The 17,203-nt window shown below is 60.7% G+C and overlaps 1 protein-coding gene and 1 long non-coding RNA gene across 4 annotated transcripts in view; one reads left to right on the plus strand and one right to left on the minus strand.

Annotated features, from left to right (window-relative positions):
- Positions 1–7,082: 7,082 nt before the first annotated feature.
- The window catches only part of GABBR1 (gamma-aminobutyric acid type B receptor subunit 1), a 48,172-nt gene continuing 38,051 nt past the window's right edge, over positions 7,083–17,203 (plus strand). The window contains exons 1-4 of one of the 3 annotated variants that reach the window (XR_003998002.1): positions 7,083–7,179; positions 13,474–13,570; positions 16,090–16,165; positions 16,573–16,776. Coding sequence is in view for 2 of the 3 variants with exons in the window: in XM_030544063.1 (XP_030399923.1) it covers positions 16,090–16,165; positions 16,573–16,776 (280 nt within the window). In the remaining variant the exon portion in view is untranslated. The remainder of the gene's footprint in view (positions 7,180–13,473; positions 13,571–16,089; positions 16,166–16,572; positions 16,777–17,203) is intronic. The other 2 variants (XM_030544063.1, XM_030544061.1) reach the window with 2 other exon arrangements.
- Positions 12,642–15,898, minus strand: LOC115641045. Its single transcript, XR_003998008.1, has 3 exons — positions 15,828–15,898; positions 14,477–14,480; positions 12,642–12,655 (listed from the first exon to the last, which is right to left on the minus strand). It is a non-coding gene; the product is annotated as an uncharacterized LOC115641045 (long non-coding RNA).

Genomic DNA, 17,203 nt, shown 5'->3' on the forward strand with positions numbered 1-17,203 from the left:
TGGCCAAAGGTCACCTAGCAGCCAAATGGGGAACAGACCCCCAGGGTCCCAGGTCCATGCTGTAGTCCTGCCTGCCACCCCCTTCTCTCTATGATCTGTCCAGCTCCACTGAGTCTGGGGGCCTCATCCCAGTGGTGGTGGGGGGATCTGTAGCCATGTCTTCTTGTGGGGCAGGTGAGGGGGCCAAATCCCTGGAGACTGGGCATCCCCGATGTCCCTGGCATTGTGGGGAGATGAGCTGGGCTTCCCTGACAGGGGCACTAGGCCCTCCCTGGCATAGCTCTGTGTGTCCCCCCCCATCCCATCCCCCTCTGGCCCACCTGACCTCTCCAAGGAGCCCGTCTCCCAGGCGGATGGGGGATGGGGGAGCTGCCTTGGGGCTGTAGCCCATCAGCGCAGCCTGTGCAGTGTGATGTGGCAGGTGAGAGCATCTCTGGCCTGGGGCTCTATCCATCCCTGGGAACACAGCAGGAAGCGTATGTGTGTGTGCATGTGTATGCACGTGCATGTGTGTGAGTCAATGGGTGTGCACATGTCCCCACTCGCACTGTGGTTAGAGCCAGTGTTCACAAGTGTGCAAGTGTCAGTGTGGCTGGTGCTGAATTTGTGGCTATGCATGTGTATGCATGTGCAAAATTAATATGTCAGTGTGTTTGTGAATGGTTGTATGTGTGTATGCACGTATGTGTGTGTGTGTGTGCATGAATGGTTTGGGGGGGGCATGTGTGAGGGATTGTAGTTTCCTGAGCACATGCAGTGTGTGTGGTTTGTGCAGTGTGTGCAGAGGAAGATGTGGTGTAGTGTGTGTGTGTGCATGGTGTGCAGAGGGTGAGTACAATGTGATGTGTGTGCTGCAGTGTGTGTACACAGTGTGCACGCACAGTTCAAGAGGTCTCTGAGGCCAGGCTGCGTGGACTGGGTGTCACCCCGTGCCCAGCACATCCAGGGTCACTCACCCACTAGAGAGCGAGGCACAGACTCTGGGGACTGGCTGGACCTAGTGAGTCAGGGAGGGAGAGATCACAGCTAATCCTGCAAACCCATCACGCCCCACCCCTAGGCTTCCCCAAACACTCACCCAGGGGCAGGACTGGGGCTGTGGTTGCAGGGGGCTGTGGTTTGGGGTTGAGGGGCGCTGGCAGAGCTGAGGGGAGCCCATGGCTGGGCTAGCAGGGGCTGCAGGTTGGGGGTGAGGAGGGGCACTGGTAGGGCAGAGGGCTGGGAAAGCAGGGGGCTGCGGGTGAAGGTTGAGGGGCACCAGCAGAGCTGGGGGGGGGTGTTAGGGCTGGGCTAGCAGGGGCTGCAGGTCAGGAGTGAGGGGCACCAGCAGGGCAGGGGGATCCCAGGGCTGGGCTAGTAGGTGCTGTGGGTTGGGAGTGAGGGGCACTGGTAGGGCAGAGGGCTGGGATAGCAGGGGCTGTGGGTGAGGGTTGAGGAACAGCCGCAGAGCTGTGGAGGTCAGGTCTGGGGTAGTAGGGTCTGTGGATGAGGGTTGAGAGGCACCGGTAGAGCTGGGGTAGGGATCAGGGCTGGGGTAGCAGGGGCTGTGGGTCAGGGTTGAGAGGCACCGGCAGAGCTGGGACGGGTCAGGGCTGGGGTAACAGGGGCTGTGGGTCAGGGTTGAGGGGCACCTGCACAGCTGGGGGTGGTCAGGGCTGGGGTAACAGGGCCTGTGGATGAGGGTTGAGAGGCACTGGCAGAGCTGGGGTGGGGATCAGGGCTGGAGTAGCAGGAGCTGTGGATAAGGGCTGAGAGGCACCGGCAGAGCTGGGGTAGGGATCAGGGCTGGCGTAACAGGGGCTGTGGGTCAGGGTTGAGGGGCACCAGCAGAGCTGGGGAGGGGGTCAGGGCTGGGCTGGCAGAGGCTATGGGTCAGGAGCAAGGGGCACCAGTAGGGCAGGGCAGGGGGCTTCCACGGCTGGGCTAGCAGGGGCTGCGGGTCGGGAGTGAGGAGCATGGGCAGAGCCAGTCTCTGCACACACAGAGACACCCCCGGCTGAGCTCAGCTGGCGCTGGAAGGCAGATCACAGCCGCTGCCTGTTCCCAGATCAAAGCGCCCCTGGGCTCCTGCAGCTGAACAGGGCACAGTGGGGAGCGGGGCTGGCAGCTGAGGCTCGGATTAACCCTGCGCTGCCCAGGGCCTGTGCCACTCCGCCCTGGCATGCAGGGGAGGGGGAGTTAACCCTTGCATGGCTGAGAGGTAGTGAGGGGAAGAAGGAGCCCAGCGCTGGGCACTGCAGAGGCCTGGCCAGAATTGGGTTGGGTGTGTGTGGTGGGGTGTCCCATGGGGGTCTTTCTGGGGCAGTCACGGAGCGGAGGGGTGGGATGTACTTGGTGGGTGGGAGTGTGTCAGGGTTTCTGAATCTCTGTATGTCCCTCAGGCCCATCACAGCAACATCTGGCCCCCCCACACTGGCCCCTCACTGAACACTCTGGGGCAGGCCCCCACCAAGATACAAAGGGGAAACGAGGCATGGGGAATGGGGCAATGTCTGGCCCAAGGTCACACTGGATGTCTGGGACACCACTGGGGATAGAACCCAGGAGTCTGGCTCCCCAGCCTCTCTGGGCTCAAGTTGGGGGCATGGGGCTATAGTCATGGGGCTTTGGTGCTGGGTGGGCAGGGGTTGGGGCAGAGATTGAGGGAAAGGCATTGAGTCCAGGGGTGGGAGGAGAGTAGGGGTGGGGGAAGGGCAGGGGAATGCCAGTGGGCAGGACTGGGGAGCACCCCTGATAAGAGGGAGGGGGGAACAAGGGCTGGGGGGGATAACAAGTGCCCCTAGAACCTCTGCAGAGCTCCAGTGGTGGGAGGGGAAGGAGGGGGGCGAACATGAGGCTGGTGTGGGGCCATATGTGGGGAAGGGTGTGGAGCTGGTGTGGAGGGAGAGCGGCTGGGAGTGGAGATGGGGCAGGCTGGGAGCGGGGTTGGTGTGGAGGGGGGGCTGACTAGGAGTGGGGGAGGGGCTGGCTGCAGGGGAGGGACGGGGCCATCCATGTGTCTCTTCTCTCTTTTCTGGGTGAGCAGTGCCAGGAGCAGATAATCCACCGATCCCACTAATCCCCACCGTGGGCCGGGGGGAGGGGCAGAAAGGCCAGAAGCACAGACACAGACAGATACACAGACACAGGTGGACACACACACACACGGACACAGACGGACACAGATGGACACACAGACATAGATGCACATACACAAATAGACACACAGACACAGGGGGACGCACAAATACAGAGACAGACAGACACACAGTCGGACGCACAGACACAGATGCACAGACACAGATGGATACACAGACACAGGTGGATGCACAGACACAGGTGGACACACACAGATGGACACACAGACACAGATGCACATACACAGATGGACACACAGACACAGGGGGACGCACAGACACAGAGACAGACACACAGTGACAGTTGGACACACAGACACAGATGGACACATAGACACAGGTGGACATACAGACACAGGTGGATACACACACAGACACAGGCAGACACACAGACACAGGCAGACACCCAGGGGCACAACCAGATCCCAGGGAGTTTCAGATGCCATTGGGGGACGGAAAGTGGAGACACACAGGCCCTGTGTCCCCCCATCTATTCCCCATACCATGGGCTGCCTGGGCCACCTGGAAAGGCGCTCTCTCTCTCTCTCTCTCTCTCTCTCTCTCTCTCTGTGCGTGTGTGTGTGTGTCCCTGCTGCCCCTTGGAAAATATATTGGAAAACTCAGGCTATTGGTAGATTTAAAAAGAGCAAATACAAGAATTAAGCATCTAGAATAGCTTTCTTGAGGTGCAGGTTAAAGGTTACAAGCAAAACAAAAGCACCTGGGGTTAGCAAAGAGGAATCCACAAGCCATAAATAAAAAAAGATAAACCTAATTGCGTCTTCCTAGACATTTCCTGATCTAGTTTCTGGAGAAGAATGATTTAGTTGATGTTGGTCCTGCTTTGAGCAAGGGGCTGGACTAGATGACCTCCTGAGGTCTCTTCCAACCCTAATCTTCTATGATTCTAAGATGTAATCCCCTCCCATTGCTGCTTCACCAACTGTAATGGCCCCTTAATTGTGGCCATAAATGAGTTCAAAGGGTGAAAATCCCAAATTGGGATGTGGTCCAGCCCTGTAGGCAAAGTGCAACTGCTGCAACACTAGGTCCCAATCATTGGTGTGCTTATTCACAAATTTATGTATCATGGCCCACAAAGTCCCATTAAACTTCTGCACTAGGCCATTTGTTTGATGGTGGTAAGGGGTGGCAACCAAGTGGTTCACCCCATGAGCTTCCCAAAGACATTTCATGATCCCTGCCAGGAAGTTAGTTCCCAAATCCATAAGGATATCTGATGGCCAATCTATCCTGGCAAAAACGTCTGCCAATGCCTGGCTCATGCTTTTAGCCCTGGTGGCAAAATTCATGAAGGTCAGTATGTACAGCTTTCCTCTGGGTGTTTTCTTAGGGAAAGGACCCAGAACATTCACAGCTACACGCTGAAATGGAACCTCAATTATGGGGAGTGGCTGGAGAGGGGCCGTGACCTGGTCTTGGCTTTTCCACCCTCTGGCACACCTTACAAGACCAGACATAGGTAGAAACGTCCTTGCCCATTCCCTCCCAGTGGAATGACTTCCACAAATAGTCTTTGGTCCTGTTCACCCCAGCATGGCCACTAGGGTGATCGTGGGCTAAGCGCAAGAGCTTTTCCCTATACTTGGAACTACCAACTGTCTCTGAGGATGCCAGTCCTCCTTGTACCCACCAGAAAGGGTTACTTTCTATAAGAGTCCTACTTCTACAGCAAATCTGGACCTATCGGAAGAGCTGAGAGGCAGTGGGTTGCTCCGTGCCACTGTCCAAGCTCCATTGAGGCTTTCATTGACTTCCTGCTCTGTCTGGAACTGCTCCCTTGATGCTGGAGACATTAGTTCTTCGCTGGGTTGTGGACTTGGACCCACTGGAAGTGATGCAGGTGATGGGGGGTGTTTCCATCGATTGTGAACCGCTTTCTGCTGCACCAGGTTGTATTACAGGCTCTGGTTGAGCTTCTTGTGCCGGTTTAGCTGCTGTTGCTGCAGGTGCAGGCTCTGTGGCGCCCTTTGGTGCTGGCTTCCCTGACTCTGGTGGGGTTGCAATCACGGGCTCTGGTGCTGACCACTCCACCAGTTCTGATCCTTGAGCTAGTTCTGGCTGGGTCCCAGGAACTGGATCTTCAACTGCTGCCATAGCCTTTGGTCTGCGGTCTGGTTCCACCACCTCTGGCTGGGTCCCCAGGCCTTGCAGGAGGCTCAGGAATGAGGTTATGTAGGGTGGCCTCTTTAGCCTGGCTGCGGGAAACCATCCCCACCCTTTTTGTTAGCATGGTTGGCCATGTGTATGTTCTGGGGGGAGAGGATTGTGTGTACAGGATGAGAGATTGTGTGTGTGTGTGATGGGTGTGTGTGTGACAAGTTGTGTGTGTGTGTGAGAAAGTTTGTGTGCATGTGTGATGGTGTGTGTGAGCAGTGCATCACGTGTTTCTGCATGTGGAGGCTCTATATTTGTGTGGGTGTATGATGGTGTGAGTGTGTGTGTGCATGTGACAGTGTCTGATGTGCACACATGCATTTGAGTGTGATGGTGTGTGTGTTTCTGTGTGTGCAGACTGTGTGAGTGTGCACATGTGTGATGGGCTGTGTGTTTCTGTGAGTGTAGGCTCTGTGTGGGTGTGTTACAGGGTGTGTTCCTGTGTGTGTAGGCTGTGTGTGTGACAGTGTGTGATGGTGTGTGTGTGTGTGTGTGTGTGACAGCATATATGGGGTGTGTATGTGTCTGTGTATGTGACAGTGTATGACAGGGAGATGATTCTGTGTGTGTAGGCTCTATGTGTGCATGTATGACAGTGTATGATGTGTGTAGGCTCTCAGTGTGTGTGAGAGACAGTATGTGATAATTGTGTATTTCTGTGTGTGTGTGTGTGTCACCCTGGCTGACATCGGCTGTGTGTGTGTGTAGGGGGGTTGTGTGGGGCTGGGGCTGGGGGGCTGATGGAGACAGGACTGAGTCGGGAGTAGATGGGTGCATGGGCAGGACGGGTGGGGGATGGGGCAGAGGTTTGGTGCCTGTTGTCATGCGGCAGGAGGAGGTGTTGTAGAGGTGTGGGGTGGGAACTGCGTGTTGGGGGGGGGTCATCAGCAGCTCCTGGCCCACCAGTCCTCTCCCACAAACACCCCTCCCCCACCAACACCACAACAGCCTACAGCTCCACAACACAGCCCTCCCCCGCTAACCCCCTCCCCTTACCCCTGCCCCATTTCCTCCCCCTCCCCTCACCCCCTGCCCCATTACATCCCCCTCCCTTCACCCCTGCTCTATTTCCTCCCCCTCTCCTCACCTCCGCCCCATTTCCTCCCCCCTGCCCCATTGCCTCCCCCTTCCCTCATCCCCTGCCCCACTTTCTCCTCTTCCCCTCACCCCCTGCCCCATTGCCTCCTCCTCCCCTCCCCTCCTGCCCCATTACATCCCCCTCCCCTCACCCCCCGCCCCATTTCCTCCCCCCTGCCCCATTGCCTCCCCCTTCCCTCATCCCCTGCCCTGTTTCCTCCCCACTCCTCCCTCCCTGCCCCATTACATCCTCTTCCTCTCTGCTCCATCACCTCCTCCTCCCCTGCCCTCCTTCCCCGCCCCCCACCAGGGCGCTCAGCACCATGGCCAGCTCTCGGCCGCAGCGCCCGGCTGCCTGGGGACGGCCGGTCGGTGGCTCCCCGGCGCGGCGGGCGCAGTGAGCTGCTGGGAGCGTCCCCAGCCCCGGCCCGGGTGTCTGGGCAGGGAGGGAGGGAGGCTCCCCGGCCCCCCCACTCCCCTCCCCTCCTGCCGTCTCCGCCGCCTCCCCCGCCGGAGAGAGCAGGCGCCCGGCGCGGGCTGGGGAGGGACCGAGCTACCCACCGAGCGGGCCCCGCCTCTGCCCTCCCGGCCCGGCCCCTGCCCCGGCCGAGCGCCGCGCCCAGCAGCCCCCGTGCGTCCCGGAGCGCTTGGCGCTGCGCCCCCGTCCGCTGGGTCCCTGCGCCCCGGGAGCGCTGCAGCGCCGGGCGCCCCCCCGGCCCAGATCTCCCCGCTCCCCGCATCCCCAGAGCCCCCCCTCCAGGACCGCGCCGCCTCCCCCGGGCACCATCGGCGCCTTCCGTCGCTCCAGGTAGGGACACGCCGGCCCCGCGCCCCCGATCCTGCGGCCGGGAGGGACAGAGGGGCAGGCGGGGGCAGGAGCTTCGGGTGCCCCCCCCCAGGGAAGAGGGGGGAGCGGAAGGCTCCTACCGGGGCTCGCTGGCTCCGCTGGGGAGTAATGGGGCGCAGGGGGGGGCTGGTGGCGGAGCTTGGGGTGGGAGAGGAGAAGGGACGAGGAGGTGGGGAGAGCAGGGGCCAGGCCCTGGTGGGGGAAGGAGGGGGGAGGCCAACCAGGCATGTGGGGGAGAGCGGCCGCAGGAGGGGACACCCCAGGGAGGGGAGCTGGGATGGGGGAGAGCCCAGATGGGGGGACAGGGGGATGAGGGAGGGCCAGGGTGGGCGTAGGGGGGAGCCAGACAAGTGGGTATGGCCGGTGGTGACGAGGTAGGATGGTGCCAGGACTGCAGGGGTTGTGCCCACGGCCGGGCCAGGATGCCAGGCAGGGGTTAGATCCGCTCGCTCCAGTGACAGCCCAGATACTGCCAGCTCGATGGGCGCCTCCTCCCCACTGCCAGCGCCCAATGGGCAGGGCTGGGGTGCAGGGCAGAGGGTCGGAGCAGCGGATGGGGTGAGGAGAACAGGGCATGGGATGCTGGATAATGGACAGGCCCCACCTGTCACCCCCACTGCCAGGTTCTGTCCTTGATCCACTGCCCCCAGCATGAGCTCCACCCCCAGGCTGCCAACTGTGCTGGGATCATGCCCTCCCCCCACCCTCCAGCCTGCAATCCCTAAACTGACTTCCTCCCTCACTGCTGGGATCCCTTCTTGCCCCCGCAGACCTGTGCTCCCCCATGTTGCCCCCCACCCTAATTGCTGGGATCCCTCCCCGACCCTCCTGGCATGCACTTCTCACGCCACCCACCTCCCCCTCTGCTGGGATCCCTCCTGCAATCCCCCCTCAACCTGCACTCCCCCACACTGCCCACCTGCCCCTCTGCTAGGATCCTTCCCGCAATCCCCCCCCAACCTGCACTCCCCCCCACTGCCTGCCTGCCCCTCTGCTGGGATCCCTCCTGCAAGCCCCTCCAACCTGCACCCCCCACACCACCTGCCTTCCCCCTCTGCTGGGATCCCACCCCTTGATCCCCACTGGCCTGCGCTCCCCACACTGTCCACGTTCCCCTCCGCTGGGATCCCACACCCACTTCCCCCGGCCTGCGTTCCCCCTTGGGGCCCACCTCCCCCACTGCCAGGATCCATCTTCCGACCCCCCAGGTCTGCGCTCCCCACCCCATGCACCTTCCCCCCTGCTGGGATCCTGCACTCAATCACCCCCGGCCTGCACTCACCACACCACACACCTTCCTCATTGCCAGGATCCCTTCTCCCCATCCCTCACCCAGCTTGTGCTGCCCACACCACCCACCTCCCCCTCTGCTGGGATCCCTCCCCTGATCCCCCACCCCTGCCTGGGCTCCCCAGGCCGCCTCCCTCCCCCACTGTTGGGATCCCTCCCCCGTTCTCCCCTGGCCTGCGCTCATCATGCCTCCCACCTCCCTCATTGCTGGGATCCCTGCCCCCAATTCCTCACCCCGCCTGCGCTCCCCATGCTGCATGCCTTCCCCCCTGCCAGGATCCCTCCCCCGACACCACCCATCTCCTCCACTGCCAGGATCCCTCTCCTGTCACCCCTGGCCTGCGCTCCCCACCCCGCCGCCTCCCCCACTGCTGGAATCCCTCCTCCGATCCCCCCACTCAACCTGTGTTCCCCATGCTGCCTGCCTCCCCTCTGCTGGGATCCCACCCCTCCATCCCCACCAGCCTGCGCTCCCCATGCCATCCACCTCCCCCTTGGCTGGGATCATGTACTCGATCCCCATCCTGCCTGTGATCCCCACACCGCATGCCTCTCCCACTGCTGGGATCCCACCCCAATCTCCCCTGGCCTACGCTCACCACGCCACCCACCTCCCCCATTGCTGGGATCCCTCCCCTGATCTCCCTCCAGCCCCAGCCTGCGCTTCCCATGCTACCTGCCTCCCCTTATGCCAGAATCCCTCCCCTGATCTCCCCCGGCCTGGCTCCCCACTCCACTCAACTCCCGCTCTGCTGGGATCCCACCCATGATCCCCACTGGCCTGTGCTCCCCACGCCGTCCACCTCCCCCTCTGCTGGGATCCCTCCCATGATCTACCCAGGCCTGTGCTCCCCCACACCGCTCATCTCCCCCACTGCTGGAATCCTTCCCCCGATCCCTCCCCTCCGACCTGTGCTCCCCACGCCACCCACCTCCCCCACTGCTGGGATCTTCCTCTGACACCCCTCCGGTCTGCGCTCTCCACGCCACCTTCCTCCCCCACTGCTGGATCCCTCTCCCAATCCCCCCCCCGCAGCCTTCGCTCCCCATGATGCCCACCTCCTCCTCTGCTGGGATCCCTCCCTGATCTCCTCCCCCATGGCCTGCATTCCCCACACCGCCCGCCTCCCCCAGTGCCAGAATTCCTCCCCCAATCCCCCCAGCCTGCGCTCCCCATGTCCCCCACCTCTCCCTCTGCCAAGATTCCTCCCCCGACCCTCCCCCACAGCCCACTCTCCCCATGATGGTCCCCATGCCACCCAGCTCCCCCACTGCTGTGATCCCTCCCTGTATCCTCCCGGCCTGTGCTCCCCTGGCCACCCACAGGTGCTGCGGGTACCAGGAGGACAATGTGCAAACAGCGCAGGGCTGGGCTATCTGGGGGCTGCAGATCAGGCCTGAGGGGCACCAGCAAAATAGGGGTGGGTGTGTAGATCTGGTTTTTGGGTGGGGGAGGGAAGCGCTTGGCTAATGAAGACACTGAGTCCAGGTGAGTTCTTTATTCCTTTCCAAAGTGCTGAGTCCCACATCTCTATAAATATCCCATAGTGGATCTGTCTGCTCCCACAGGGCCCTCAAGGGCAGGAGTCAGCATGGAGAGAGCAGGGCCCTGTGGGGGCGCCATGCTGCGAGCTTCCTTGCAGCAGTGCCCAGATGGGGCCCAGTGCTGTAAGTTTCCCTACAGCAGCACCTTGCCTGTGCCTAGCTGGGACTCCAGGCACAGGGTTTGTAGGGGGATGTGGGGAACCCCTGCAGGTGTGGCGGGAGGGGCTAGAGGCTGGGGGAGGAGCCTGTGTCCTGTGCAGGCCTGGGGCTGGCTGAGCAGGTAACTAGGCAACCAGCTTAGAGATTGTTGTCAACTGTGATTAGTGCCTGGGATAATTACCCCACTGGGGCTGAGAGGAAGCAAACAGTGTGGGGGGAGGGGCATCACCCCCCAGCTCTGTCAGTGCCCCTCACTCCCAACCCACAGCCCCCTGCTAGCCCAGCCATGGACTCCCCCCAGCTCTGCCAGTGCCCCATCTCCCAACCCACAGCCCCCTGCTATCCCAGGCCCCCCCAGCTCTGCCAGTGCCCCTCACTCCCAACCCACAGCCCCCTGCTAGCACAGTCATGGGCACCCTCAGTTCTGCCAGTGCCCCTCACTCCCAACCCACAGCCCCCTGCTAGCCCAGGCCCCCCCAGCTCTGACAGTGCTCCTCACTCCCAACTCACAGCCCCCTGCTAGCCAAGCTATGGACTCGCCCCAGCTCTGCTGGTGCCCCTCACTCCTGACCTATAGCCCTATCATTTGCTACCAGCCCAAAGCCGAAACCCTCGTTCTCAGGATTTATTCAGTGCAATAAAAGATTCAGGAGCCACAATTGCTTCTGTCCCAGTTTATCAGGGACTCCACCCAGCCCCCGCTCCCCTCACCCAGTTCCCTCAGCTTCCCCCACTCCCCTTGGCCCCCCTGCTCTCAGCATCCCATAGCCCCCTGCTCCCCTCAGCCCCCCCGCCCAGTGCCCTCAGTTCCCCCCACCTCCCACTCCCCTCATCACTCCTCATCCAGCGCCCTCAGCTCCCCCACTCCCCTTGGCCCCCCTGCCCTCAGCCCCCCCTGCCCAGTGCCCTCAGTTCCCCCCACCCCCCACTCTCCTCATCACTCCCCACCCAGTGCCCTCAGTTCCCTCCAGCCCCCCACTCCCCTCAGCTGTGGGAGTGTGTGTGCTGTGTACAGTGTGTGTTTGTGTGACTCCGGATTAACCTCTGGGAGCTGAGCTCAGAGCCCGGCCCTGCCCTCCTGGCAGTCAGGGGTGACTCTGGATTGATCCCTGGAGCTGAGCTCAGAGCCCGGGCCTACCCCCATTGCAGTCAGGGGTAACTCAGAATTGACTCCTAGAGGTGCCAGCTGAGCTCAAAGCCTGGCCAAGGTGCCCTGTGTTCCAGGCTGGGCCCCACCCAGCTGTGCTGTGGTATCAATAATAAATACTGGGGGCCAACCAGCTGCAGGCCACGCCCATCTGGGTTCTGGGATTTCCTGTGCAGTGCAATGGTGGCCTTTCTTCTCTGGCCTTGGACTCCGCCCCATAGCATTAACTGCTTCACTGTCCAGCCCCTCAGCACCCTGCCCAGGAGCCACCATGGCACAGAGCCCAGCCAGAGCAAGAACACAGAGTGGGCTGCTCCCTGGCCAGCTGCGTCCAGCTCGGTGGGCAGCCAGCACCATCCCAGCAGTCGCCACAGTTTGGCACGTCGCCCTTTGCTGCACCAGCCCGGATCATCCCTGCACTAGGCGGGGCCCCTGCTGAGATCCTGGGGGGGTCATATTTCCCCCAGGACCGAGATTCAGCCTGCACCTGCCTTGCCCCCCCTCCCCAGCTGCAATGCTGGCAGGAGCCCAGCCTTCAATTCCCAGCCCTGCATTCACCGGAGGGCCCCCCTGCCTGCTCCAGATGCTCTGGTAGCTCCCTCTACTGGTGAGACAGTAGCACTGCAACTGTCATGCTGGCACAGGACGGCCAGCCGAGTCATGTGCCACCCCTGCTGAACCCAGTGTGGTTTCGGATGCCTGTTGCTTCCCACCCCAATCCCCAGCTCCCCTGCCTGGCTCCTCTGCTTGGCTCCCCCCTGGCTCCCCCTCCCCCCCGGCTTCCCCTGGTTCCCCCTCCGTTCCCCCGCTGGGCTCCCCCCTGGCTCCCCTGCCTGGCTTCCCCCTGGCTTCCCCTGGTTCCCCCTCGACTACCCCCTGGGCTCCCCAGCCTGGCTCCCCCCAGCTCCTTCGCCTAGCTCCCGCCCCCAGCTCCCCTGCCTCACTGCCACCAGTTTCCCAGCCTGTCTTCCCCCTGGCTCCCCTGCCTGGCTCCTCCTGGCTGCCCTGCCTGACTCTCCCTGGCTGCTCAGAGCTGCCTGCACTGAAGTGCTGGGGCCCCCATGTCCGCAGACCAGCGGGTCACCTGCTCAGCTGGGGCCTGCGCCCTCAGCAGCAAAGGGCACATGCCTCTGCTGCCTGGGCTAAACAGCCTTAGATCTGCCCGTGACTCCGCATGCTGGGCTGGGCTTGGCTGCACAGGTGAAGGCCCCATTGCCATGTTAATTGGTAACAATGAACTAGCAACCTCTCTGGGTGTGCACTGCAATACAGGGGGTGGGGCAGGACTCGTGGGTTCTGGAAGAGCAGGGGAGATTTAGTGGTTAGAAGGAGGAGTGGGGTGGCAGGAGGCCTGGGTTCTGCTATGGATTTTCGAAGTCACTGTGCCTCACTTTCCCCTGCTGTGAAATGGGGGTGAGCGCCCCTTGCAGGCGGTCTCCATGGTCTCCAGAGGGCTCTGATTAGAGCTGGCTGAACATTTCCCCCTTTGGTGTGAGAATCCACAGCAGCCACTGGGTGTAACCTGCCCCCACGCTGGGCTCCTGTAACCAGATATCGGCTCCAGCCCCAAAGCAGTAATCTCACCACCTTTCCCTGGACGTGGTGCTGCATGTTCCCCTCTGAGGAACCTGCCCGTCACCCATGGACTCCTGCCCAGCTCTTGGCCTTGGCTATGTTCTGTGGCTGCGGGTTCCACAGGCACAGGCGGGAAAAGCTTGGGAACCCCCCCTCACAGTCATTGAGCCCCCGCGGTTATGACGTGGCAAGACGTTGGGCTGATGCAGCCAGCTCTGGGCAGTGACCCTCAGAGCCTTCACCACAGCCGCCCCCCATCTAGGAGCCAGTACGGCTGTACCCCAGGCTCGCACAGGGGCTGGTTTGAGCTCAGGCTAGTGTCTGGGCCATGTGTAAGGGTAGTGCAGGCAGTGGAGGAGTCCAGATACCCCAGGACGATCCTCCCCCTGCATTGTACCCGCATTGCTCACTTTGCACCCAACCCCAAAGGAGGCCATGTGCTCAGATATGCAGGGGTCAGGGAAGCCATTTCTGGGGGGCCAGCAGAGCAGGTGGGGAGGAGGCTAGGTCATTTCTAAGAGGGGTGTTTGTGTTTCCAGCTTTCAGGGCTGGTTGGCGGGTGCCACGGTGTTGAGCGACTGCCCTGCGAAAGGAGGGAGAATAGGCTGGAACCACCCACCACACGCCTGCCGCAAGGTATGGGGGGACTGCACAGGTCCACTCCAGGGAGGGCTGGCTCCGGACTGCCCCTGCTGCTCCCTGCTGGGCGGGATGAGTCCTGGGGTTTGCATGTCTGTCTGTCTGTCTGTCCCTGCTGCCCCCTGCTGGACGAGATGAGTGCTGCTGCGTGTGTGTGTGTGTGCGCGCGCGCACAGAAACTGACGCTGCTGCCTGCCCTCTGCTAGCGTTGGTTGTCTGTGTAAATTCATGCTACCCCCTGCTGGACGAGATGAGTCATTGTGTGTGTGTGTGTGTGTGTGTGTGTGTGTGTGTGTGTGTGTGTGTTGCCCCCTGCTGAAGGCAATGACATTTACTCAGCATGTGTTTGTCCCTCCCGTAGAATGAGTCCTGCTGTGTGTGTGTGTCCTTCCCGGCTGCCTCAGTGGGAGGGAATGAGCCCTGCGCTTTGTGTGTTTCTGTAAGCCACCCTCAGCGGGCCCTATGGGCACTGCTGTCTCTGTTCATGCTGGGGCAGGGCATATCACACATTATCACTGCCACAGGCATTTGGGGTATTCTAGCAAGTGCCCCCCCAACCACTGGACCGCACTCCCCTCCAAAGAGCCAGAGCTAGAACCCAGAAGTCCTGGCTCTAAGACATCCCGTGTCTCACCCACTAGATCCAATTCACAAACCGACAGGAGGGGCACCGATTGGATATGGTAGGCTTAGGAGCAGAGGCAGCTCTTCCCCTGTAATGGGCACACAGGGAGTGGGGGTCAGCAGTGGGGGCAGCTATTCCTATGCAATGGTGTCACAGACTTACAGGTTGTGCCCACTCTTGGCCCCGTGCGGTCCCTGGGGGGAACCCCCTTCAGTGTGACAGCCCTTCTTGAGGGTCAACTCTCAGGGGTTAAGCCCCTCCGCATCCTGGAACCGCACCTCTCTGAGCCTTAGCATGCCTGTTTCTCACCATGGGCCCCCTCAGAGAGTCCACTCACTCTGGACTCCTGGAGCCTCCACTCCCAGAAGAAATAATGCAACCCTGTTCTCTAGATCAAATGGTTTGCAGCCAGCTTGAAACAGGAGGGTTTATTGAGCATCTGAACACAGCATAGGAAACTCTCAAGGCCCTCAGGCCTGGCCTCCCTCAGCACAGCACATCCAAGTCTTCCCTCCATCCAGGTGGGCTCTGCCTGCTCTGTCTCTCCAGTCCTGAGCCCCCTTTACTTTCCAGATGGGCATCTGATATCACATCCCCCAAGCCCCACCTCTATCCGTTGTCTTCTATCCAGGTAAACAGGGTTGCCTGGGCTTCCTCTCCTCTCTGCCATACTCTGGCTGGAACCCGCTGGTCAGGTCACAAATGGCCACACGGGGGCACTAGGGACTAGGAATGTGTAGATATTCACAGGCTGTTCCGGGGCTTATTCTCTAACTCTGCCATTATACCCAGAATCTTTAGTCTTTCCCTCTGTGGTGCTTACTGCATCATTCAGACTTTCTTAAAGCCCTGGGAGTGAGGTCTAGGGGTTGGGGCAGGTGGGCTGGGAGCCAGGACTCCTAGTCCTATCTAGCTGTGGTCTTTTAGAAAGGCTCCAGAGGTGATCCTGGCAATTACAGGCCAATAAGCCTAACCTCAGTACCAGGCAAATTCACTGAAACTATAGTAAAGAACAGAATTGCCAGGCACATAGATGAACATGACTTGTTGGGGAAGAGTCAACATGGTTTTAGTAAAGGGAAATCATGCCTCACCAATCTACTAGAATTCTTTGAGGGGGTCAAGAAGCATGTGGACAAGGGTGACTCAGTGGATACAGTGTATATGACAGGGATCTGTAAAATCATGATGGGTGTGAAGAAAGTAAATAAGGAAGTGTTACTTACCCCCATCACATAACACAAAAGCTAGTGTCACCTCATGGAATAACTAGGCAGCAGGTTTAAAATAAACAAAAGGGAGTATTTCTTCATACAATGCACAGTCAGCCTGTGGAACTCTTTGCCAGAGAATGTTGTGAAGGCCAAGACTATAACAAGGTTAAAAAAAGAACTAGATAAGTTCATGGTGGCTAGGTCCATCAATGGCTATTAGCCAGGATGGGCAGGGATGGTGTTCCTAGCCTCTGTTTGCCAGAAGCTGGGAATGGGTGACGGGATGGATCACTTGGTGATTACCTGTTCTGTTCATTCCCTCTGGGGCACCTGGCATTGGCCACTGTTGGAAGACAGGATACTGGGCTAGATGGACCATTAGTCTGATCCAGTCTGGCCGTTCTCACGTTCTTACCCCAGGCTCTGGAAGGAGTGTGATCTAGTGGGTTAGAGCAGGGGGGCTGGGAGCCAGGACTCCTGGTTTCTTTGCTGGCTCTGGGAGGGCAATGAGGTCTAGTGGGTTAGAGCAGGAGTAAGGTCTTTGGGAGCCAGGACTCCTGGGTTCTTGCCTTGTGGTAACCCTGTGGCAGTTGGCCCTCTGTGTAATCATGTGGGGGACAGGTTGTATCCCCATCCCCTATCCCCATTCTCATTGCCTCTCCCCTCCACCCCTGCAGATGCTGCTCCTGCTGCTGAGCGTGGTGCTAATTCCAGATCCTGGCTCTGGGGCGCTGGGACTCAACAGCACGACAGGTACATGGGACCCGCTCCCCTTCCAGCCTCGCATGCTGGGCCACACCCACCAGGCTTCTCCGCTCACCCCACCTCCAAAAGCCTCATAATCCATGCCACGACCCCCTCGTGTCAGCGGTGCTCCCAAGGAGCCCCCCCCCGACTCCCACATATACCCCTGCATGTACCCCCATGCGCAAGCCGACGTGCTCAGCTCTGCACTCCTCTCCTCTGTGCATAAATGTGCATGCACTCACACACACTTGGGGATGCACATGGACACAAGCATGGGGAACCCAACAAAAGTACACATGTGTGAGGACGCCTCCCCCTGCACACACACTTGCTCTTCCACCCACCCCACTCCTGTCCCCCCAGCTCAGCCGGAGGCCCCCTCACCTGACGGTGCCCCGCTCTGCACCCCCCAGGCTGTGAAATCATCCACCCGCCCCGGGACGGGGGGATCCGATACCGGGGCCTCACCCCGGACCAGGTGCAGACAGTGCGCTTCCTGCCCTTCGACTATGAGATCGAGTATGTGTGCCGGCCTGACCGCGAGATCGTGGGGCCCAAGGTGCGCAAGTGTCTGCCCAACGGGACCTGGACTGAGATGGGCCATGCCAGCCGCTGCCGTGAGTCACCCCCAGCCCCCACGCCCACCGTGGGGACGGGACACAGGGCCTTTCCGCCTTCAGGGGCACCAGCTCTGGGAATCTGACTCCAGGGCAGGGGGATTGGCTGGCTCAGAGAGGGTGGGGCATGGGGCCTTTCCCCTCCAGGGGGCACTGTGTCCAACCCAGGCCCATGGTGGAGACTGACTGGCTGGCTTGCAGGGGGGCAGGGAATGGAGCATGGGGCCTTTCTCCTCTAGGGGGTGCTGTCTCCCATCTGGCCCCAGGGCAGGGACTGCCTAGCTCAGGGGGGCAGGGAATGGGGCCTTTCCTCTCTAGGGGTCGCTGGCTCCCATCCGGCCTCAGGGCGGGGACTGCTTGACACAGGGGGTGGGGAATGAGGCCTGGGGTCTTTCCTCTTTAGGGGGCAGCTGGCTCCAAGCCAGGC

The sequence above is a fragment of the Gopherus evgoodei genome, unplaced genomic scaffold (genome assembly GCF_007399415.2).
Source record: "Gopherus evgoodei ecotype Sinaloan lineage unplaced genomic scaffold, rGopEvg1_v1.p scaffold_33_arrow_ctg1, whole genome shotgun sequence".
Lineage (NCBI taxonomy): Eukaryota > Metazoa > Chordata > Testudines > Testudinidae > Gopherus > Gopherus evgoodei.